The sequence below is a fragment of the Ascaphus truei genome, chromosome 3, assembly GCF_040206685.1.
Source record: "Ascaphus truei isolate aAscTru1 chromosome 3, aAscTru1.hap1, whole genome shotgun sequence".
Lineage (NCBI taxonomy): Eukaryota > Metazoa > Chordata > Amphibia > Anura > Ascaphidae > Ascaphus > Ascaphus truei.
The window spans coordinates 272,453,095-272,478,170 of record NC_134485.1 but is presented as its reverse complement, the minus strand read 5'-3'; the positions used below and the strand labels follow the sequence as shown (position 1 = coordinate 272,478,170).

Below are 25,076 nucleotides of genomic sequence, written 5' to 3'. Positions count from 1 at the left end.
AGCCAACAGGTAAAGGGCAGCACACTAGCTATTTACAGCCACCCCCCTGATCTCACTTAGGGGTGGGGGAAACAGGGCTACACAAATAAAAAGATCACTTTTAACATTCACGTTAGAAATATATATATATACACACACACACACACACACACACACACACACACACACACACACACACACACACACACACACACACACACACACACACAAACACACTGTGGTAAAGCGCTATATAAATAAAGATACACATATATACACTGTGATGTGTATTCAGGGCAGGGGTAAGCTCGGGTTGGTCCCTGTCTTTTCCGTCACGTGGTCCTGTCACTTTCTTATTGGCTGCGCTGCAGAAGGCGTTGTTACTGGAGGAGGTCGGCTGCCCTGTGTCGCCAGGCTCTCGTGCGCGTGCGCTTCTCCCCCCCTGAAGTTTAGACAGAAGGCAGGACCCGCTCGTTGCCAAGGCGACAGGAAAGTGGGACCAATAGCGAAGGAATGAAAGATGAGCGATGACGAGGGGGGCGTGGTCTGTGGCAGGCGGTTGGTAGCGGGGGGGAGGATCGCGAGACTGGCCGGCAGGCAAGAGACACCGGAGCCGTAGTGGTTAAAGGGCCGCGAGCGCAGCGGAGGAGAGAGAGAGGGGGAGAACACCGGGCACCGGCCTCTCTCCCATGCCTCGGGAAGCCGCTGGAGAGGGGCGGCGGTGGAGGAGGAGGCGGAGAGGCGCCGCCGCGCTGTGAGGAGAGCGGGGCGGGCGGTGGTGGGGGGTTGCATGCCGCCGGAGGGGGGACGACGATGCGCGAGTACAAAGTGGTCGTCTTGGGGAGCGGCGGAGTCGGGAAGTCGGCCCTGACCGTGCAGTTCGTCACCGGCACCTTCATCGAGAAGTACGACCCGACCATCGAGGACTTCTACCGCAAGGAGATCGAGGTGGACTCGTCCCCCTCCGTGCTGGAGATCCTGGACACGGCCGGCACCGAGCAGTTCGCCTCAATGCGGGACCTGTACATCAAGAACGGCCAGGGCTTCATCCTGGTGTACAGCATGGTGAACCAGCAGAGCTTCCAGGACATCAGGCCCATGAGGGACCAGATCATCCGCGTCAAAAGGCGAGCAGCAGCCTGGGGAGGAGGAGGAGGGGGTGCCACCCGCAGGGAGAGCCAGTGCCCCTGCAGTGGGGTTATCAATCTGGGGCATGGTGGGCAAAGGGCTTTAACTTGGTGTGCTGTGCAGCAAAACCATTAATGACCCGGGGTGGTGGCAATTTCTGTGGTGGTAGGTTTAACAACCCCATTCCCATGGAAGGGGCAAACATTGAGCGTGGCTGTTGATGGGGGCAAACACTAATGAAAAACTACAGGGTATTGAGTCCTTCAGATAATTTTGTTATTGCTGTCACTTATTAGCATTTTTAGATGTCTCGTTCATCTTGCTACCACTTGAAAACATATAATGTGTAGTGAAGCAAAAGGTAGATTTTATATGCAGTGTAACACTTTTTTTTTTTTAAATAATGGCAGCAGTGTGAGTGGTGCAGTACCAATGTGGTGGACTTATTTGGTTGCACCAATACTGTTGTGGTGTGTAACTGTCACTATCTTGTGTAGCATTAAGAATTGTTGCGTTACTACTCGGGTATGGTCACGAGATCCAGGTGGCAAATAATTATATCATTTGAAAAAAAGGTGTTTAACCACCGTTTTTTTTCTTACACTTCATACATACAAAAGTATGTTTAAAAGAATACATATTAGAAAAAATAATTGAGTCTTTTTGATTATATGCATTAAGATAAGATATATGGTCCCTTTTTTTGTGTGTGTGTTTCTCTTTCTGTAAAATGAATGAATACAACTTTTTTTGCATTTTTCTAATGTGGTGTCTGTATTCTTCTATAACATTGTTGATGATTGATTGAGACTTTCTCTATATTTATTGGTTTGTATAAACTATATTAGACATATTTGCTCAAAATAGCTTAACATTTTAAGATAATCCTTGCAGATCCTGGGTAGTATTAGACTACTGTGTTTGGCAAGCTTCAAAAACAGCATCATATGTCACCCTTCAGATGTGATGTACAGTATAAAGTAGGGAGAGATCTTGGTTTGGGCTTTTCCTATCTGGCTCACATGAGCTGGCCAAAATTACAACATTTCATAATATTCTTAAAAGGATATGCGTTGTGTTAATGTTTTTCAGTGACAGTGGCAGCTAATTCTTTCCCAGGTGTGGCCAATTGACTCAATCACTCATACATGTTGCCTTAGATTTTAGTACAGTATAGTATTTTTAAAATAGAAATGCTTGTTTTTGCAGTATGGTGCCAAAATAAAGCTTGCGGGGCCTTCATGCTAAAAGCTCTCCTGCCCCTTTGGCAATTCTTCATTTGCTTTTTTTTAAATCAAGGCTTTCGTCACATTGGTGTAGTAGATTAATTGAAAGCTGACAGTTTTTTGATGCTTGATCAGTGGTGCCATTTTTCAGATCTACTCGCACATGACTTTTGGAGACCTCAAATCTAAAGGCTGATTAGGTTGTTAGAGCAGCGTGCTATGCTTTTCTGTGTATTTTATTTTTCCTTAGAAAATGATACTGGGGGGGTGGGGGTACTTGTTCAATGATTTCTAGTAAATGTGATCAGTCACTAAAAGTTACTATTAACCTTTATCATATAACCCACAAAACACTGCTTGAAAAAAGCACTGAAGTTTACATTTTGACCAATTCTTATCACAGTCAAGATCTTTAAAAAATAAAGTAGAAATATTAGGAAAATAGTGTAACATAGTTTGGATAAAGATATGTAAATAGACTTCTGGTCTACAGTGTTACTCATGAGGTTCCAGTTAATATTGGTGTGCTTATAAAATGTATGTTATGACAGTGTATTTTACTTTCTTTTGACCCTTTTATTTATAAATGAAAGTGAAGTTTGTGGTTTTTTTTTTAAACATGAACTCTTCGATGATAACATGCCCGTTAAAACGTTTTTCATTAGGAGAAGAGCAACTCTTTAGGGAAAGAGTCTAGTTTTATCAAGGGAATCCCGACATTGGTTTCTGTAGACCTAAAAGCAGATGTTATTGGCATCAATTTTGCTTTTAAAATCCATAAGAAATTGCCCTTGAGATTGACCAGCATTCTGTATTGTATGAAAATGTGTGCTTCAGCTGCCATCTAGGGCTCTAGTTAAAACTGTAATTCATAACAAGCAAACCATAATAACAATCAACAGATGTTGGATATGGTCTTGGTACATAAGGTGAAAAAACCTAGTCAACCAATGATTTTGCTGCAGTTGGTCAAATTATTTTTATACCAAATGCTGGTATGTTGCCAACATTAAGAATTGTAATTTAAAAATGACCATAATATACCATCCCAATCAGGGCCGCCAACAGAAATCGTGTGGCCCAGGACAAACGTGAAGCAGCCCCCCTGTGTCGGCGGTATTGTGAGCCGCCCCCCTCCCCCCCCCCCCATTTTACACCTCACGAAGCCCCTCTCTTCTCCCCCCCCCCCCCCCACTTTCCCATGTATTTATCTACCTTCCATATCGCCCACTCTCACGGATCCCATGTACTGTATTTCTCTTCCCTGCGTCTCACTCTTACTCACTCTTTTCCTCATTCACCCCCTCTCTCCTCTCCCGTCAACTACCCCAAGCTCACTCATTCCCCCCCTAACAATACCCCCACAAGATATATACCAAAAAACTTCCCACCCCAAATACATACAAAAAAAGTCCCCACCCCCAAATATATACAACCTCACCCACACCCCCAAATGCATACAAAAAACCCACCTACCCAATACATATTAAAAAAATACATATATATGTACGTATACACACATCATATAAAAAAAAACCAACCCAGCCCAATACATATAAAAAAAAAAACAACCCATATAAAAATTCCCCAATACATATAAAAAAACCAACAACAAATAAATATAAAAGACCCCACCCCCTAATGCATGTAAAAAGACCCACTCCCCCAATGCATATAAAAAGACCCTGCTCCCCCCAATACATATATAAAAAAGTAGACATGCCTTGGGGGTGGTTGGGACTGGTGGCTGCGGGTTCCAGCGGAGAGTTGGGGTCCGGCCATCAGATGCAGGCCTCTTCACTCTGTGTCCCACGCCGAGCTTCCAGTCAGCGCGCACCGGCGGCTGAGGCGCGCTGACAGGCTGAGACAGGAAGGCCAGCATCTGATGCAGAGCCGGGGCCCGGCTGCAACCGGCAGTAATTATCTTTTGTCCCCCCCCCCCCCTCTTGGCGGCCCTGACTGTTGTGCAGGGTGCTCAGGCCCCCGACTCACCGGGCCCGGGACGCCAACCCCAGCAAACCCCCCCTGTTGGGACCCTGATACCAATAAATAGAAACGTGAAATTGAATTTGCTTAAAAAGCACTTTCAAAGAATTACAATACATTATAACGTATAAAATAGTATACGTATAGTCGCCAATCTAGTAATACTAGATAAAGCTGTTGAAAAATATCTGACTGCACTCGAAAATATGAGCGATGTGGACGTGCCGGATAGCTTTGGCATGGGTTCCGGTTACTACCTTGAAAATTTGTATAGGGATACATCAGAAATTACGAAGACTGAAGCTTGCAAGTTGGCAAAATGCCAGATAACAAAGCTTTTACTGTATATAGCATGTTTTCTGCCTAATGTCTGCTATGACATTTTTATAGAAAATATACAATTCGGTTAATGTAAGTACCAGACTATTTTTGGTCAGGAAAGCAAATGGGTGGGATTAAAGTAAATAAAAAAAATTTCTGGCCAATAAAACACTTTTTTTGAATTGCCCAGCTCTGTGTACCGATAGAAAAATAACTCCTATTTTTGGTCATTCATTAACTTTAGGACCTTTTTATTCATCTGTAGTCCCTCCTCTCTTCCCCCTCCCCCTTCCACCTTTTTAAACATTTATCATAAACAAGCCAGTTGGTATTCCAAAATAATCTAGGCAGCGGTGCGCAAACTAGGGGGCGCAGGCTGCGTGCATGGAAGCCTGGGGGCGGGCAGAGCTGTGCACGGGTGGCCAAGCTCAGTGCTGCTGCTTCTGTGTGATGTCATCTTGCAGCGGGTGCAGGGCCTTCCCTGCACACAGCCCCTCCTCCTTCTGTCCCAGTTTTCAGTCGCACATGGGGGACTGGAGCAGGCTTAATACTCCCTCCCAGGTGAAAGTGTGTGTGTAGACATATTGGGGGGAGGGGGAGAGAAAGAGAGACATGGAGAGGTGGGAGACATTGGGGGAGGGGGAGAGGTGGGAGACATATTGGGGGGAGGGGGAGAGAGACATGGAGAGGTGAGACATTGGGGGGAGAGAGAGACATGGAGAGGTGGGAGGAGAGACATGGAGAGAGAGAGAGACACTGGGGGGAAGGCGAGAGCGACACTGGGGTAAGGCGTGAGAGACACGGGATAGGTGAGCGAGAGAGACACTGGGGGAAGGTGAGAGAGATTGGGGGAAGGTGAGAGAGATTAGGGGAGTTGACAGAGATACACTGGCTGGAGGGAGAGACAATGGCTTAACGAAGGGATGAAGGTCAAACAGAGATGGCAGAATTGAGGGGCTTGGGAGGATGAGTTTTGGGGGGGCTGAGGGTTATTCTTTGGGTCAGGGGGGGTCACTTGGGAGTATAGATCAGCAGGGGAGATTCATCAGTACCCCCCTTGAGTTTGGTTATGGGGGTCCCTGATCCCTGGGCAACATTTAAAACGGGAATAAATAATACATACAACTGGTAGGTAGGAGTGGATGACACTGGGGAAAGCAAATGGGAGAAGGAAAAAAGGAAGGGGGGGGAAGCAGGGGGGGGAGGGAAGGGATGAAGCAAAGAGGTGGATGAATGCCCACTCAAATGGATTGCCTTTGCTGGCATCTGGTAATATGTTTTTTTTCTGGTGCATAAACGATAAAATAAACAGTGATCCAATACTAGTATACTGTCTGCGCGCATGCCTGCAGCCCAAGCTATTTGTGAACTTGGCTGCAGGAGATTGTAGACGTGTGACGGACGCATCACAAAGCTGGTTCGCCCTCATCGGCTGAACCAGCTCACGTGCGCTGACGTCATGTGATTTTAATTACATCAGGCAGGGGGGGCCTGAGAAATTTCATGGATGAAAAGGGGGGGTTCGGCATAAAAAGTTTGCTCACCCCTGACTAGAGTGTAGTACTATAGCCAACAAAGCCGCTGTTCAGGCTGTTCTCCGGCAAGTATCCCCACTTAAGTTAAACCAGCCTCTTTAAGATTTAGAATTTGAACTGTGCTGCTACAAAATTGGAGATCAGAGCTAGAGATATGTGATAGAAAGGATGGACAATGGAGAGGATTATGGGTTCTGTCTCGCGTACCAGCATATATTTAATTTGCATCTTTTATCTTTTTCCAATTTGCACCTGAACCTCCCTAACTCCAAAAAGCATATCAATAGTATTCACAGAACATATAATACATATTGCTGCCATTATGGATCCCGTAAAGATGAAGACCCTCCTAGGACCTAAGTGAATGGTAGTGACCTGTTTTAATAGGCTTGATGAAGGCGATTGACGCTTTCTGAAAAATCAGTCAAGTCTTTCTAAATTTGATAAACTTTTAAAGTTGCTATGAGAAATAAGCGATGTTTACACTAGTTTCATTCATTGGTAGCACTGTTTGTGATTCTTCAAACAAAAATTACCACTAGATTTGAAGTGATTTTGACATTGGTAAAACGGATTGGCATGAATTCAGTGGCCCTGGAAAACATCTTTCATAGCATACAGATAAGAAGTAGTATTGTTGCTTTAAGGGTGCTGGAATAATTCTAAAGAAGCAAATTACACATCCCTTTTATGTGAGGTATATATGCGATAGTCCAAAGTTTCCGTGATTTTGGCCCAGTTACAAGGCATTTTATTAGAAAAGTGGCAATGGCACTGGAGCATTTGACAGTGATTCAGATGGATATAAAACAGTCCTAAAAGAATATTTCTAAAACCCAAAGTGGTACAATTTGCAAAAAAATATAGCTGTTGAGCATGCATAGCTTGGGATATGTTTAATGGGGGGAAAAGAGAACTAAGTGTTGGCTTTTACAATGCTGAAGGAATAACAGCATGTTGAGCAATTACAAAGGTCGTGAAGCAGCCATGCTTGGGGTATAAATAGATGGCACTGTGCAATATATATGTTCCCACTTTGCTGAAAAGATTAGCAGCTCATTTTCAGTCATATTGAGTTTAAGGGAATAGAGGCACAGAGTTCATAAATAAATGAAGTCTCAGGTGTTTTTTGTTTCTTTATAGCCGGGTTCTACATATAGCGTATTTGGCCTTTTTGATTATTTTATTGTCTAGCTACAGTACCTCCCTCTTCACCCTCTCTGTCGCTGATACTGGCAAACATCTTCCCAGGGACTTTATGGGTCGGCACCAGAAGTGACAGGAACGCCTCTGCCGCTGAGTCCTCTCCCTCAGGTGCCTCCCCACTGCTAGTCTATAGGCAGAAAGTCGGGAACACTGATTATTGGCATTGCTTATATGCATTTTCACTGTTCATTTTTATTTTTTTCAAAACCTTTTTAAATATTAAATCATTCAAACAGAATCTATAGAAGAAAAAACTATTTATTCAGTAGCACACCACACTAAAAATACAATTTTCTTTTGATTTGTTTATTTTTGCTAATTTGAACCAAAGGCTTTCTTTTGAACATTAAAAATTGATAGTATCGCAAAGACCTGTTTTGTAATGCAAGCTGCATTATAGTGATATATTTTTCCCCTCTACTATCGGTGCCATTTGCATTTTCATTATACAGTATATGGTTTTACGAAATCTCTTAAATATGTTACTATTCATTTAGAAATGATTTTATATTGAAAGAATATCTTGCTCAGCTGAGATCAACTTGACTCATCAACTTTAAATTTGGAGAAAATTTCATTATCTTCTCAACTTCTTTTTTTTTTTTTTTTGGTCTTGTTTTTAGAAAGTCCTTTAAACACAATTTTATTTTGTTACTTTCATTTTATGAAGTTCTATTTTAGGGCCCACATCCCATGCCCTATTGGAATTGTATTCTATGATTCATATAGCACGAACCATGTATGTAGTACATATCAGAGATAATCTACGAGTCATATACAAATAAGTGCATAGTAATACCTAAAGGCAAACATTGCGCAATGTCTGCCCCAAAGAGCTTACAGTCTAACTAGTGCATTGGAAGACCTACAAGGACAGCAGTATATAGAAAAACAATTGGACATTTCACAGTTGGCACAAACCTCAACAAAATGCTTTTAGCTTATCACATTCCTACTATTATTTTTTCAATATACATTTTCTGCAGTAGGCCTAATGATACAATTGGAGACACAATGTTAAAAAGACATTAGAAATACAATAGCACATAACCACTAATTAAATTGATGGATTCATATCCATGCCAACTATAACTACAAATAGATGTCTGTACATTTCGGCCAAAGCAGTTTGCTGTAATAAACCTCAGTGATGCAGGTTCTATAATATTTTTGTAATTTTTTTCTTTTTTTTCCTTATGTTCTTGACTTGAGATTCTCTCCCAGTTTTAGAGTAGTGTATTGCAATACTATGACATTCTTCCTCATTAATCATATTGGTTATAAAGACAACAATGGCAGTATTTGCGTGCCTTTTTTAGTTTTAGAAGATGGCACATTTAGTTATTTTTGTCAGTGATGTTCAAACCAAGATACTCTTCACCACTGTTTCAATCAAATGATTGGCCCCAAAAGTTAGTGACGCTACCCAAAATGTTCAACTTGGCAAAAAAAAGCAGCTCTGTGACTTTACTGTTGTTCTTGAAGCTCAATTAAAAACAAAACCTAAATTGATCAAACATGCAATGCCCGTTGACTTAACACTTGAACAAACTTGTTGCAAACTTTTGTACCAAAGCAAACATCAAACATATTTAAAGAATCTAAATGGTTAACACTTGCAAAGATCCCTCCAGTTAGAGTGCGGTATGGGTGCTCTCTTCTACAGTTCTATAAACAAATGACAATTGATGATATATATCCTTTTATAGATGTCCTATTTGTGGGCGATTTTATAGTGGTTGCTTAGAAGAAGAAAAAAAAACCTTGAATTCTAATTGTAATGAATGATTTAGATTTTATTTTTTGCCTTGGGTTATCAAAAAGCAATGTGATCTTTTATACCAAATGTGAGAGAATAAATTCACTATAGCACTAGTCCTTTTATAATGGTTTATATTTTAGAATAGTGTGCCTATTTGTTACGCCATATTTGTGCCCAGAAATGAGAGCCCATGTTATTTTGTAATCCTTTTTGGAATTATTCATATGTATGTCGTCAACATACAGTACACATGAATGAAGAAGTAAATGTAGTATTTGGTCAATTCACAGGGGAGGGGTGTGGGGGTGGGCTATTAGGAAACTATGTTGAATAATCTGGCTAAAGCTATTTTAGGAGCATTTAAAAAAAAAAGTAAAATAATTTTAAAAGAAGCTTTGGTTTGGAATATTTACTGATTTAGCTTTTTTCATTCCTTGTCTGCCCCGCAGTTATATCGGTCACAAAATACCAATCTATTCACCTAATTGCAGATACATATATGATGCCATAAATGTAAAATAAACCCAAAAAAGAAGGGTGCTCCTGGCTAAGTGAAAACAAATGTCAGTGGTACTTGGTGCCATTGCAAAGTGAATGAATTGTGAGTTAATAAAAAGTGGATACAATTACTAATCTCCAATCAAGGGCATATAAAATACTGTGCAGTGATTAATACATTGAAATGTTAAAGTAATTTTCACAGTGTTCAGTGCAATAAAGTGAAAATCTAAAATAGAATACAGCTCTTAAACAATTTTCAGTTCCGAAATTCTTCCAAACATAGCAATCTTCAGAAACTTGGGGAGTACAGAAACCGAAAACAAGAGGAATACAAAACACAATGGTATACAATTGTTTGTAACACAATGTTTGTTTGTGTGGGTACAGCTTATGGATCCACACTCACATTCTCTATATCAGATTTAGGAAAAACCCATCGTGGCAATCTTTCAGGTGGATTTGATTTTCTCTTGGGATGCAGGTATTATCCTTCCTGAAAGTACCTTTTTTATTCAGTCCCATCTGAACTATTGAACTATTTTTTTCCTTTCTGTTTCTGAGATTGATCTGAAGGGATAATACCTGCATCTCAAGAAAAAATTGAATCAATTTTTTTTAGAGATGAAGTAAGTCTGCCAATTGAGATACCAGATTATAGATTGGGTCGGCCCCCTTAAGAGGTGTGGGTCAGGGAAAGTATACCCCTACAAAAAGAATCCCAATGGATTTTTTTAACTTGATTGTGTGGCCTTTAAGGGAATGAACTAATATATTGTTTTCAAAGTCTTTTTATAGGGATGTATGGATAGATCCTTTCCTATGGTTTTTGTACTGTAGTGTCACTATTTATGGTGGGGTTTTATACATAAAAAATAAAATAGATTTATTTATTTTTTATGGATACATTTATCGGTTCCTCACATCTCATACATCCGCTATTTCATACATATGTCATTTATGAGTACTGTACTGTATAACCAGAGGTTGATGGATTGGTGAGATGTAGGCAACTGATACCTGTTACTTGATATTTGATTGTGTTTTATCCAGTATTACAATTATGATTCCTTCACAGTGAAGGCAAATTGATTAACAGTTAAATGGGTTGTGATTTTGTACAAGAGAGCCAAGACAGTCTGTATTTATAGTTGTGCTGTGCCCCTTTTTTCTGCTGGCTCTGGAGTGTGGTCACTCTTTCCTGGTGACATGTACCTTGTGTAAATTAAAGGTTTTGCTTGTTTTGTAATATGTGGGAGTTCTTCCCTTTATAATTGTACAGTGTTGTTGTAAGCCACAAGCATTACTGTAGTAATTTACAAAGATTAAATAAAACCCTGAGCCTTGATTAAGGATAACAAATGGCTATGTTTTGGAAATGTGCATTTTAATGTACACTTTCTTTTTTTAATTTTTTTTTTTATTCTGCTTGTAGATATGAAAAGGTGCCAGTGATCTTGGTTGGCAACAAAGTTGACCTGGAAAGTGAACGGGAAGTGTCCTCAAACGAAGGCCGCACCTTGGCAGAAGATTGGGGATGTCCTTTCATGGAAACCTCTGCTAAAAGCAAAACGATGGTGGATGAGCTGTTTGCAGAAATTGTGAGACAAATGAACTATGCAGCTCAGCCAGATAAAGATGACCCGTGCTGTTCTGCGTGCAATATACAATAGCATTCACATGTAAAAAAACAATCTAGGTAGACTCTTTTTTGTTTTTGTTTTTTGCACCAATGGTAAAGGAAAAAACCTGTGGCGCTTTTTTTTTTTTTTTAATGTGTTTCATCGAAGGCAAAGCTTTGCGAGTAAATCATTGAGAAAGTATTGAGCATCATGGTGAATAATAATGTGCATTTAATTCACATAACTTGCCCTTTCATTCTTAAATCTGAAGTTCAATCCAGATCGCTAAAGTGTAAATTGTGAAATTTGGTTTTCATGACAGTCCGCCACAGCAATTGTGTTTCACATATTTAAAACATCAGAGCACATACACACACACGTAACATTTTCAGACTATCTGAAACTATAATTTGTGCAACGAACAAGGAGAAGTTGACCTGAAGACTTATCATAGAAACATAGAAATTGTCCTGGTGGTTTTGGCTGATTATTTAAAAAAAAAAATGCCCTTGCATTTTTATTTTAGTATTATTTTAAAGAAACTAGCAGCCATATGGGCAAATAGATACAAATCTTGCCTCAGAGGAGTCCTTTTTGTGTTTTGCATTACCCTTGTGCAAAATTGTAACCTCCTATACAGTTTTAGAAAATATTGTGACCCTCAAATAAGAAAGAAATGTCTACCACATAGGGAGAAAAAGGAAGCAACTAGAGAAGCGCACAGCTTGTGGGAATACATGATGAAGAGATGAGCATTTTAATACACGCATGAACAATCGAGTTGGAAATTGAAGCCATGTTGCATCCTGATGACATTAGAGAAATCAAACATTCTGCATTTTTATGTAGGTTTACAAAAGAACATGGACAACTACACTTCTGAAACTCCGTCAACTTTCCCAATGTTCTTGGCTCATTTATATTTCTTATAACAAGATAACATGTTTTCAAAGGAGCAAATTAAACATTAAGAAATCTGGACTTCTTCCTGATGCTCAAACTGGTTATTTTGAAGTGTACTGTATGTTGCCATGATAAGGTGCTGAAGCTCTGACATTTAATTTTGATTGTACTTGAGTATTTATCATTTGCATGGGCAATGGTGCACAAATGCAAGTTGTATGCTTAATATAGTCTGAAACAAAATTCTATGGATTTACAGTTTGAAGCATAATTTCACAAATAGTCTTATGGAAAAAAAAAAAAAAAAAAACATGCCCATTGAATGCAACATTTTAATTGGCTTTCTAAAATATTGGATTGTCAGAATACGTTTTTCATTTTATGTGGGAGTGAGCAAAGCTGTGTGAATATACAGTAAATACGTATACTGGCTAAAATAATTGTATCTGGGCTAAGGTTTTTTGTCTTTGCTCCACAGCATAAACTGTGTTCACTGAAATGTGCCCAAGAGGTAGCTTTACTGTGACTACCGGATAGAACTTATTAAAAATGTGTTATACAAAGCATAAGTGGATTCAGGTAATAACTGCTTAGGGAAGTGAATTGTATGTTTTAATTGAAACAGTAACTCAGAATTTTAACATTTCATTTTATGTCTTAAGAATTTTTTTGCCTTTCAGAAGGAATTCCTTGTGCTATCCCGACAACTCAAGTGATGCCTTTTATTTGAACCTTATTTTGTCTTGATACATCTATTTCCCTTGCCCGTTTATTTTATATTTTTTAATATAGTGTACTGTATGTGTAGGTGTTATTACAAATTCCACTATGTACCATAGGTCTTTTTAGATAAGTACAGGGTGTTTTGTAATGATAGAAGCTTCTGCTCCCATTTTCTCATCTGGACATTTCCCTCAACTCTTATAGCCTAGTGAGGCTACTGCTCTTTCATTTCTCACTGGCGGCCCATTGACACCTTGTTTTTTTCAGTGAAGATATAAAATTGAAGACGGTACTCTGTGTCATTAAGCCAAGTGCCTCGTGTAGCTGTAAGAACAAGCGACCGTTAAAGATGGTTTAGTTGTTAAATCAATGACCTGAGCCCATTTTTAAGCAAATTCACAGCAAGCTGAAAATTCCACAGAGCACCTAAATTGTAGTTTGTAAAATGAGCTCAGTCTTTTCATAACCAATTTTATACAGTGACTACAGCCATAAAGGGGTTCCTATAAACTATTTTAATGAACACACCTAACAAATATGGGCACTTTCTAAAGAACCCCAGTTTAAAATTCAGTAATTGTTTTTAGATGCTTTATAAACTTGGTTAAAAAGCAAAAAGGTACAGTATCTTAAAAGTGCTAATGTGTAAAATTATAAAATCAAGAATCCCTGCCGAAAGTATACCTGTGTCCAAATGATTGATATAAAATAAGTATGTAATTTAAATCTGTTTTTAAAATGTTATGGAATATGAGTTGAAATATCTTGAAGCCACATCTGTCTGGATACTGAATATCTTCCATTTGTACCAAAATCGGTTGTAAAATATTCATTTAAGTGTTGTGACACTCAATTTTTAATTGTCGATTTTTCAGATTTTTTTTTTTCTCAAACAGATTAATTTGAGCAGCCTTTTTTACATTCAAATTTACAAGCAAAATATTATTCTAACTTTGATCAGGACTACATTTATTTTGACATTACATTGAAGTTGTCATTGATTTACCCTGACAAGAAAAGGTTTGTGAACCACTTAGGATTTTCTCATATTTAAAACCTAAAATGTTGTTAGATCTTAATCTAAGTCCTGATAATAGATCAAGATAACCTGATCAAACAAATGACACAAACATGATACTTTTTCAACATTTATTTATCCACAAATGATTCAACTTTCAATATCCATGTGTGAAAAAGTATGTGAACCTTTTTAGGTTTAGTACTCCTTGAGCAGCAATGACTTCAGCAGTTACAGGAAATGCTTACTTGGTCAGTCTCTAACATTGGTTTTTGAGGAATTTTGGCTTATTCCTCCTTACAGAACTGCTTCAACTCAGTGACTTTTAAGGGCTTCCTTGCATGGACAGCTCCACTTCATGTCCTACCACCACATTTCAATAGGGTGTCGGTCCGTGCGTTGACTAGCCCATTCTAAAATGTGGATTGTCTTCTTCTGCAGCCATTATTTTGTAGATCTGCTTGTATGTTTAGGATCAATGTCTTGCTGCATTACCCGCTTTTGGCTTCAGCTCACAGATGGATGGCCTGACATTCTCCTCCTAGAATCTTCTGACACAATGCAGAATTCATGGTTATGTCAATGATGACAAGCCAACCAGGTCCTGAGGCAGCAAAGAAGCCCCAAACCACCATACCCCTACCACCATGCTTGGCGCTTGGGATGAGGATCTTCTGTTCGAACGTAGATTTGGTTTTCACCAAACATAACGTTTCTCATTAAGGCCAAAAAGTTCTATCTTTGACTCGCCTGTCCAGAAAACATTGTTCCAGAAGTGTTGTGGATCATCTATATGCTTTTTGGTGTACTTCAGACAGCAGCAATGTTCTTTTTAGGGAGCAGTGGTCTCCTGATCCTTTCATGAACACCATTCTTGTTCAGTCTTTTTCTGATAGTTGTCATCAACACTCACATTAGCCAAAGCGCGAGTGGCCTCCAGATCCTTGAAACTTACTCTGGGGTTTTTTGTGACTGTCTGGATAATTTGCTGTTTTGTTCTAGGAGAGATTTTGGTAGGACGACCGCTCCTGGGTAGAGTGACTGTGGTTTTGAACTTTCTCCATTTGTCTGACGGGATTGGTGGAGCCCCGATCCCTAGAAATAGTTTTGTAACCCTTTTCTAGACTGATGAGCATCAATAACTGCTTTTCTGCAATTCTCAAAGATTTATTTTGATTGTGACATGACTTGATTTCACACACCTGTATGGTGAAGACCAAACTTTAAGTTTCTGACCTTTTTTATATAGGGTGAGCCCCCTGAAATTCGACCTGAGATCTACCCTATGGTATGACTGAGCCACTAATTGAACCAGCTGTACTGAAGTAGGGATATCCTGAAAACCTGGCCTCTTTGCAGCCCTCGAGGGTTGGAGCAAGCCTGATCTACCTAATTATGTAAACACCTGATTCTAATTATCTCCTTCTAATTTAACTGATAAAACTAGGGCTTCACTTTTTTTTCCCACATACCCTGACTTTTAATTACTCATTGTTGACATGGAATTGGTTAATATAAAACCTATTGAATATTTAAAAAAGACTGGTTTTGATTCGAGAGGTTTTGATTCGAGAAGGTTATCGTGGAAAAACGATGGAATTTCTGTAAGTATCATTGCTGTTCATAAACTTTTTCTCGCCACTGTACATGGTGTAGGAAGTTGGCAAAACGTTCCACATGATCGCACAGTGCATTAAAGCACTGTTTTTCCAGGTTTTTTTTATTTTTGGTTTGTTTTTTTAAACTAGGTGCTCTGGTTCACTTTGCGCATCAGTCCTGTCACCTGCGAAATTACAGGTTTTACGATTTTTCTTTTTTCTCTGCTCCTCCACTTTCTCTCTCTCTCTCTCTGTTCCCCACGTCTGACTTTCTTTTCTTTTTCCCTCCTCCAATTTCTCTCGTCCCTGCCCACTCCTCTCTCCCTCCCTCCCTTCCTTCTTTTTCTCCACTGTACGTCTTTAATTTAGTACCTTATGTCATTAATACTTTCCGCTTCTCTCCAGCATTTTTCCTTTCTCACATATAAACTGTCATGCCTCTTTATCCGCTTTCTGTCTAAACTTTATAACTATACGAGCTAAAAGTACCAGGCATTGCTCGGGAAGTCTAAGAAACCAATCTCATCCCTCCTTTCCTCACCCCCTCCTCTCACCCCGTTACCCTCCTCTCTTCCTTTAACCCTCCTCCTCTTCCACCCCCCTCACTTCCCATTTAATACCTTTTTTTTGATAGCCTCAATTTTTTTCTGCAAATCCTCCAGCATTATTTTCTCCTCATGTGCCAACTGACTTTCTCTCTTTATCTGCTTTGTGTGTAAATGTTATAGCTATCTAACTCTCCTTATCTGCCACCAGGCTATGTGCATTATGATATCATGTGCCAGCTACATAGCCTACCAAGTACAACGCCCTGACTTGCTTGATTAAAGTGTAATAACTTCTAGAACTAAAAATAGAAGGTATCCAAACATAGACCAAAACCTGTTCCTTTATCGCAGGAAACATAGTACAAAATTTGGTTACGATATCTTACGAGGTGTCCAAATGCATAGCGAACAGACTTTTTTTTTTCTCTCCCCGAAATATATAGTAGATAACTCCATATCTGCCACCAGATTTAGTGTGTGTGTGTGTGTGTGTGTGTGTGTGTGTGTATACATATCCCTTATTTGCTCATTAAGTCCCCTCGCCCCCTTTTACGAATCAAGAAATAGATTCAATTTTTTTTATTTTAAATGCTACATTTTCTTTAATTTCCTAGTTATCAAAATTCATACAAGTAGCTGTTTGTGCAAAACTGTTCTTAAACCTTCTATTTCAGCATTACACTGTAAAATTGATGACTTTATTTGATATGTCATTTTTAAGCTAAATCGAGTCTATTAACTTTGTAGAGTTGTTTTTTTTTTTGGCGGGGTTGGCAACTTTAATATGGATAATGTACCCTGTGGGTAGAGTCAAAGATATTGAGGTTACTGACTCCCTGTCAACACTGACATTTCCCTCTGCCCAATAAAGATAACCCCATTGATTGAACAACTTGAATAAGTTGTAATAAAGATACATTAATTACAGAAACCAACGGCTTAAAAGTAACTTTTTGTATTTCCACAAAGAATATCCAGTTAGATTGCTGAACTCTAGTTCAGTCTGCTTTGTCATTTAGTCACACATACCATTACTTAAATGCTTCCCTCACTTTCTCAACCAGAATGTGTGTTGTAGTAGTTAGAATAGTGAGACCGTATTACATAAATGGTAGGCAGCTTCTATAGTCAAACACTAATAAATCCCTCAAAGCAATTCCGGCTAAATCTGAATTCATTTTTTTTTTTTTTTGCCTCATTGGAAGCAGGCTGCCACCTGAACTGTGTTATTTTCAGCTGTGGGGACCCACAGGTTTCCAAGATAATTAGTTTTCTGCCCTGTTGCATTTCCTGGAGATTCCAACATGGAGCGGCTGTCGACCAATAGGAAGCCACAACCAATTATGTTGTGGCTTCTTATTGCCCCGCAGGTCCTGCAAGATTTGGCAGTCCTATTCTTTCCCATGGGGGGAGTACTGGCACCAGTGGTCACACTGATGAATCTCGGATCCCAGGAGAGAGGGAGTAGGGTCCTTCGGAGGTGAAAATAAAACTGTTTAGCTCAGCCAGTTCCTATTGTGTAAACAAAGTAAAACTGTATAGGTGGGGATTGATGCTTTAAATACCAATGAGGCAGGAAGAATTTCAAATATGTTAAGGTAAGGAAGGAAAAATTAAAGTTTGCTCACTGTGGTAGTTACTTTACGAAATGCCCACTTCAGGGACTAAACTGCAGAAACTATAAATGGGGGACGCCATCATATTATACTGTTTTTAATCATATGGCTTCTGAGTGATCCTATAGCATCTAAAATGTGACACCAAATGCATACTGAAGAGTGCAACACATTACTCCACAGACATTTGATCATGATATATACTGTAGTTATTCTGTAATTTTCCTTATGAAGTTAGAGAAAAAGCAAGTGTTATTAGTTACTGACCGTGTGATCTTGTGACTAATCTAAAAAAAAAATGTATGTGATGAATCCCTTTTTTTAATTTTCATTTTATTTTCCCCTTTAGCTTCTATTTGTGACAAGTGGCAGCCATAACCCATGGAACCATGTTAATTATTTGTCTGCTCTGACATGACTTTTCATTCTTAATCCTTTCATCGGTCCTGGAGACTTGGTTTGCAGTAGGTTGTGACATTTTAATGGACATGGGAGCTCTTTATCTTTATGAATTGATAAAGATTGATTTAGATTTTGAGACTTCCATTACAAGGCCTATGAAATGCATGACAAGCTAACCTAACCTATTGTTAAACCTAGAAAATACAACATTTTATTGTTTTATCTCTGGAAAACCACATATTTTAGAATATGAAATAATTTGATTTGCAATACATTTACCACTTATTTTTTGGATCTTCCCTGAAGTAAGTATACAGTATGACCGGTACACATTTTACGTATAAAACAACTGGGGGTGGGGGGTGGGAATGAAATTGTTTTGTAAGATGTCAGTTGCTTACCTTTTAATGTTTCTGTTGTAATAAAAACATGTACATAACTTAATGCATACTCGACGGTTGTATTTGGAGTTAAATTATTTTAACAAATAAATTTATTTAATGAAATTTCACTGAATGATTTGTATTTTTTTCCTTTTTTGAGGCAATTTGATATTTTATAAATTTAAGTGATGGGTGTTATTTCTGTCACACCGCATTAAGTAAATGGCGTTTACTAAAATTGCCATGTTAGATGAATTATGTTAACAAATGTGGGAGACGTTGAAGTACACCGGAAAGTGTCCTGTAGAGTGTGGGAAGCTAGTACACATTGGATGCTTATAACTTAATTGATACATTTTAGCAGTATTACTTGCAGTTAAATACATTTTTATATTGGCATTATTTAAGTGTTCTCAGATATTTCCAGACCTGGAACCACAAACAAACACAAACAGAGCCCAGTGCTACATCCAATGGCAAAAATACACAGTGAAATACCTATATAGCTCTTGAATAAAAGGGTAATTTAGTTTAATACTTTGGCCAAAGCATTGTAAGCCTGTGAGCCCCTTCAAGGCATGACCACAAAATCACAGGTCCTAACACTAATTACAATTCTTAATAACTTGTACAATACTAGGAAGAATGATCATAATTGATCTGTCATAATCAGCTGCATGTTCTAAATCTGATTTGAAATTCTTATTTACCTGGACAATACCAGGAAGAATGCTCTGTATTAGACCTGTCACAATCGGCTTCATGCAAAGACCTGTGCATATGGAAAGTGGGATGTGACGAGCTTTAAACCTGGGAGGGGCCAACCACTGGGAGGGGCAAATCAGCTGGACAAAATTAACAAATACCCAGTAAGCTCATATAAACCCCCACAATTACATATATATATATATATATATATATATATAGTGGTTGACAAATCACCAAAAAATCTACTCGCCACCTAGTACCAAACGTGTGCTGCTTGGGCCAATATTTACTCGCCCGGGGGTTAAATCCACTCGCCCGGGGCGAGCAAATGTATAGGTTTGTCGAACACTGTATATATATATATATACACACACACACACACACACACGTCGACAAATCACCCAAAAATCTACTCGCCGAACAAAAAATCTACTTGCCACCTAGCCCCGCCCCTAGTCCCGCCCCCAGACCCGCTTTAAAAAAAAAAAATTATAAATTCCTAGTAAGAACAACATTCGTTTTTGACATTAGTTTATTTATTGTATTACATTATACTACAATTAGTCCTTGTTACGTGTGTGTGTAAATGTCGGATTTAGAAAAAAAGCCAGATGTGAATGACTAGTTTCCTGAACCCCACAACTAGTGCCTGGACGCCCCCGCATCACAATATCTAAAGCAGCAATCCCGCGTGGGATCTTACCTGATCCGCAGTCCCTCAATGTCCAGGTACCCCCCCCCCGAAGCGGCTGTCGCCGCAGCACCACAACACCCCCCCCCCCCGAACCGGACGCCGCCGCAGCACACACACCCCCCCCCCGAAGTGGACGCCGCACCCCCTCCAGAGGCGGACACTGCCGCAGCAGCCTACCTCCCGCCTCGGGCAACAAGCGGGGAGCCCCCAGCCTACCTCCCGCCCCAGGCAGCAAGCGGGGACACCCCTCAGCCTACCTCCCGCCCCGGGCAGCAAGCAGGGATCGGGAGCAGGGGGGGAGGAGATCGGGAGAAGGGGCTAACCCAGAGCTGCCAGCCGGCCCTCTTCCCCGCGTCAACCCAATCAGGGAGGGCGATTATTTATTTATTTATTTTAAATTGGCGCGAGCAGGGGAATTCATAGAGCTGCAGCACGGCTTGCCAGCGGCCTAAATCCACTCGCCACGGGCGTGTGGTTATGCGCAGTGTTCGACAATCATATACATTTACACGCCAGGGCGAGTGGATTTAACCTCCGGGCGAGTAAATATTGGCCCAAGCAGCACACGTGTTTGTTTTTTTAAATTTCCCTGCTCGCGCTGAAATTTTCCCTGCTCGCGCTGAAGAAAAAAAAAAAACATCCCCTACCTGACAGCTGATTGGCGCGCGCTCCCAGGCTTTGTGGGCGCGCGGGAAGGCTCTATATGAGCCCGCCCCCAACGAGCGCCCATTCTTTTCCCGTGGAGGACACAGTAAGTATTATCTGTGCCTTCCCCCCTGTCCCCGGCGCTCCCGCTGCCCGCAGTTATGGAGGTGGTAGCGGGGGTGTTCTCTTGTCCCCGGCGCTCCCCCCGTGACAGCCCGCGGGGCAGGAGATGGGAGCGGGGATGTCCCTCAGGTCTCCGCTTCCCCCTGTCACCGCGTGTCAGACCGCGGGGCAGGAGATGGGAGCGGGGATGTCCCTCAGGTATCCGCTTCCCCCTGTCACCGCGTGTCAGACCGCGGGGCAGGAGATGGGAGCGGGAATGTCCCTCAGGTCTCCGCTTCCCCCTGTCACCGTGTGTAAGGCCGCTGGGCAGGAGATGAGAGCGGGGATGTCCCTCAGGTCTCCACTTCCCCCCGATCCCGCGAGCGGGAGTTGGGGGGTGGGGGGGGGGGGGACTGGTCGTGGCCTTAACTCCCCCCCCCCCTGTGTGTGTGTGTGTGTAGAGAGAGAGTGTGTGTTTGTGTGTGTGTGTGTGTGTATATGGGAGAATGTGTGTGTGTGTGTGTGTGTGTGTGTGTGTGTGTGTGTGTGTGTGTGTGTGTGTGTGTGTGTGTGGGTGTGTGTGTATATATGGGAGAATCTGTGTGTGTGTGTGTGTGTGTGTGTGTGTGTCCATATATGGGAGAATGTGTGTGTGTGTGTGTGTGTGTGTCTATATATGGGAGAATGTGTGTGTGTGTGTCTGTGTGTGTGTGTATGGGAGAATGTGTGTGACACCAGATGTACCCCCCCCAATCAGTCACCCCCCCAATCAGTCACCCCCCCCCCGCCCCAGTCGGTCTGTCACCCCTGCCCCAGTCGGTCAGTCACCCCTGCCCCAGTCGGTTGGTCAGTCACCCCTGCCCCAGTCGGCCTTTCAGTCACCCCTGCCCCAGTCGGTCGGTCAGTCACCCCTGCCCCAGTCGGTCGGTCACTCACCCCTGCCCCAGTCGGACGGTCAGTCGGTCAGTCACCCTTGCCCCAGTCGGTCGGTCAGTCACCCCTGCCCCAGTCGGTCGGTCAGTCACCCCTGCCCCAGCCGGTCGGTCAGTCACCCAGCCTATCAGTCACCCACCCAGCTGGTCAGTCACCCACCCAGCCAGTCACCCACCCAGCCAGTCAGTCACCCACCCACCCTGCCAGTCAGTCACCCAGCCAGTCAGTCACCCTCCCAGCCAGTCAGTCACCCACCTAGCCAGTCAGTCACCCACCTAGCCAGTCAGTCAGTCACCAAGCCAGTCAGTCACCCAGCCAGTCAGTCACCCACCCAGTCACCCAGCCAGTCACCCACCCACCTAGCCAGTCAGTCACCCACCCAGCCAGTCAGTCACCCAGCCAGTCAGTCACCCACCTAGCCAGTCAATCACCCACCTAGCCAGTCAGTCACCCAGCCAGTCAGTCACCCACCCAGTCACCCAGCCAGTCACCCACCCACCCAGCCAGTCAGTCAGTCACCCACCCAGCCAATCATTCACCCAGCCAGTCAGTCACCCACCCAGTCACCCATCTACCTAACCAGTCACCCACCCACCTAGCCAGTCAGTCACCCACCCACCTAGCCAGTCAGTCACCCAGCCAGCCAGTCAGTCACCCAGCCAGTCAGTCACCCAGCCAGTTAGTCAGTCACCCAGCCAGTCAGTCACCCACCCTCTCTCTCTCTGTGAATCACCCACCCTCTGTGTGTGTGTGTGTGTCACCCACCGTTTCTCCCCTCTGTGTCTCCCCCCTCTGTGTCTCCCCCTATGTGTCTCCTCCCTCTGTGTCTCCCCCCTCTCTGTCTCCCCCCTCTCTGTCTCCCCACACTCTCTCTCCCCACACTCTCTCTCCCCACACTCTCTCTCCCCACACTCTCTCTCCCCACACTCTCTCTCCCCACACTCTCTCTCTCTCCCCCACACTCTCTCTCTCTCCCCAACCCCACCCTCTCTCTCCCTCACACTCTCTCTCTCTCTCTCTCTCTCCCCCACTCTCTCTCTCTCCCCCACACTCTCTAAATAAGGTGGCTCAGAATGGGTAATAACTGACTGAGTTGTAATTATCAGTCAGATGATATATAGGATCCCAAAAGTGGGTTCGGAATAGAACCTACTAACACTTAAATAAGTGTACTCCTGTACAACTATAGCCCCTTAGAGTATAATTGGATAGTATAATGGGTATAATTCTCATGTAGGTTTAGCTCCTTGGATAGAAAATGTAATACTTGTAGCGGTTGTTAGAATAACAATAGGCACATCAGTCCAAGACATGAACATAGGAGACTGGAATAAGACCAGTGCATACTGTATATTAATAATCACACTAAGGAGCAACAATTATTAGCCTGATGGGATATGAACGCTGTGCAGCTGGTGCTCCTGAATGCGGCCGCAAGAAGCACCAAGTCAGCTGGCGTCCTTCCCCCACGATGTCACTCCGTTCTGGCCTCAATTCGACGCATATTCGTCAGCATATTCCATCAGGCGTGACTCCAGGGGAAGAAGGAGCGGTGAGAACGTCTCTCGCCCAATTCACTCTGTGTTTTAACGCTCTTTTATACTGCTGAAATTGTAAGTGTGCGCTTGTGAAGTGCTTTTAACAGATTAAACTTTTGTACAGTCTGCGCTATGGTATCTTTCCATTTTTCTGCCTCAGTGCACCCTATCCACTTATCCTGCCTCTAGAGGGTCCTCTACATGGGACCACTGTTCCTGCACATTTAGTGTGACATGCTCTGTTTACTCACACTTATGTGAGTATAATGTTTGTGGATTACTGCCTTTGACTTATTGAGTTCCAACCACAGTGTTGCACTATTTTTTGTCCTTTTCTTCTCTTGCATATGTTGGTATCCCGCTCCCTCACCACATCCACCCAATATGTTGTTGGTGCCTGAGACACAAAGAGATAAAGTGACTTACCCAATGTCACAAGGAGCAGACACTAGGAATTGAACCAGGTTCCCCTGTGCCAGAGTCAGTGTCTTTACTCACTGAGCCGCTCCTTCTTTGACATGTATATAAGGTCAGTACCGTAGTTATACACTAACCACGGAGTGGGCAAAATATGGCCTGCGGGCCACATCTGCCCCGCCAAATTATTCTATCCGCCCTGCCACAGGTTGGTCCCCTCCACCCCCTCTCTCCACACCCCCTCCCCGGGCCCTACATGTGGTGCGGGGCCTTACCTAGTGGAAGGAGCCCACACAAGTGGTCCGAACAAGTCGGGTCCACTTCACCAATCACTGCCTGGGTGGGCACCCTCCGTCGGTACCCGTGAGGACCTGCACCACAGGTTGGAGCCAAGTGGGACAAAGGGGGAGGGGGGGAAGAATAGAATGAAGGGGGAGAGGGTGGGCATGTAGGTGAGAAGTTGATGAGGACCTACATCAAGTGTGTGTCCTGTGATGCTTACCAAAGCTTATGAAGTGTCCCGCTAGCCAAAATAATTGCCCACCCCTGCACTAACCTATGATCTTTTCATACTGTTGATTTGGTAAGGTTACATAATCGTTTTCGACCTATAATGTTTATGATTTGCATCAAACTATTTCATAGGCTGTGCTATTCAACATCTTGTTAAGGGAGCAGCCGAAATAATGTTCAACATGTGTTTTTAATAAATCAGTTCTGTATGTAGTCAAGTCCCCATGGGCTATCATTCCCTGACCCAGAATTTGTTTGTTTTTCCTTTTTGCAGCTGCTGCATGTGAATGCCGTATCATTTTCTCACACAGGATATATACTGCTCTTACAACTAGTCTGTAAAGACATGGATGTGACGTGGGAATCCCTGGTATAAGACTGAATGCAGGTGTCAGGGCTGCCAACAGAAGTCATGGGGCCCAGGACAAATGAAAGGAGGAGCACCCCCCCCCCCCCGCCCCCCGAACCCATAGCGCACCTACCACGAAAAAAAAAATTCGCTCGCAACTTTTACTTAACTGTTTTCTTCTTATTGTAATACGGAAAAAAACATTACAATGCAATCTATTTATTTTTATATTTTCAACAAAAGACAAAGATACCCAATGCTACATCCAATGTGATAAAAGGCCTGGGGGAGATTAAGTATTGGCCTGGTGGGGGGGGAGGGGGTTAAGTATGGGCCCAGGTGGGGGTTAAGTATGGGTGGGTGACTGACTGCCAGGGTGGGTGGGTGACTAACTGGATGACTGCCAGAGTAGGTTGACTGACTGACTGCCAGGGTGGGTGAGTGGGTGGGTGACTGCCAGGGTGGGTGACTGACTGCCAGGGTGGGTGGGTGAGTGACTGGGTGGGTGAGTGGGTGGGTGGGTGGATGACTGACTGCCTTGGCTGGGTGCCTGGGTGGGTGCTGCTTCCTTGCTCGCCAGACTTTTCCCCCTCTGCCACCGATCCCCTCGGCTACTGCCCGGGGTGGAGGTAGGCTCAGGGTGGGGGCGCGGGAGGTAGGTGGCTAGGGAAGGGTGAGACAGGCAGGCTAATTCCATAGGAGCCCGGGGCAGGAAGCTGGCAC

At 42.5% G+C, this 25,076-nt stretch overlaps 1 protein-coding gene across 2 annotated transcripts; it reads left to right on the top strand.

The window, feature by feature from the left end:
* The first annotated feature begins 398 nt into the window (after nt 1-398).
* Nucleotides 399-18,577, top strand: RAP2A (RAP2A, member of RAS oncogene family). Of its 2 annotated transcripts, XM_075590826.1 has the most exons (3): nt 399-1,106; nt 11,077-11,340; nt 11,955-18,577. In XM_075590826.1, exons 1-2 carry the CDS (start codon nt 793-795, stop codon nt 11,312-11,314), a joined length of 552 nt encoding a protein of 183 aa, XP_075446941.1. In that variant the 5' UTR covers nt 399-792; the 3' UTR covers nt 11,315-11,340; nt 11,955-18,577. The 2 variants fall into 2 exon arrangements, with proteins under 2 accessions (XP_075446941.1, XP_075446940.1); XM_075590825.1 differs by having other exon boundaries at nt 400-1,106; nt 11,077-18,577.
* The last annotated feature ends 6,499 nt before the right edge of the window (nt 18,578-25,076 follow it).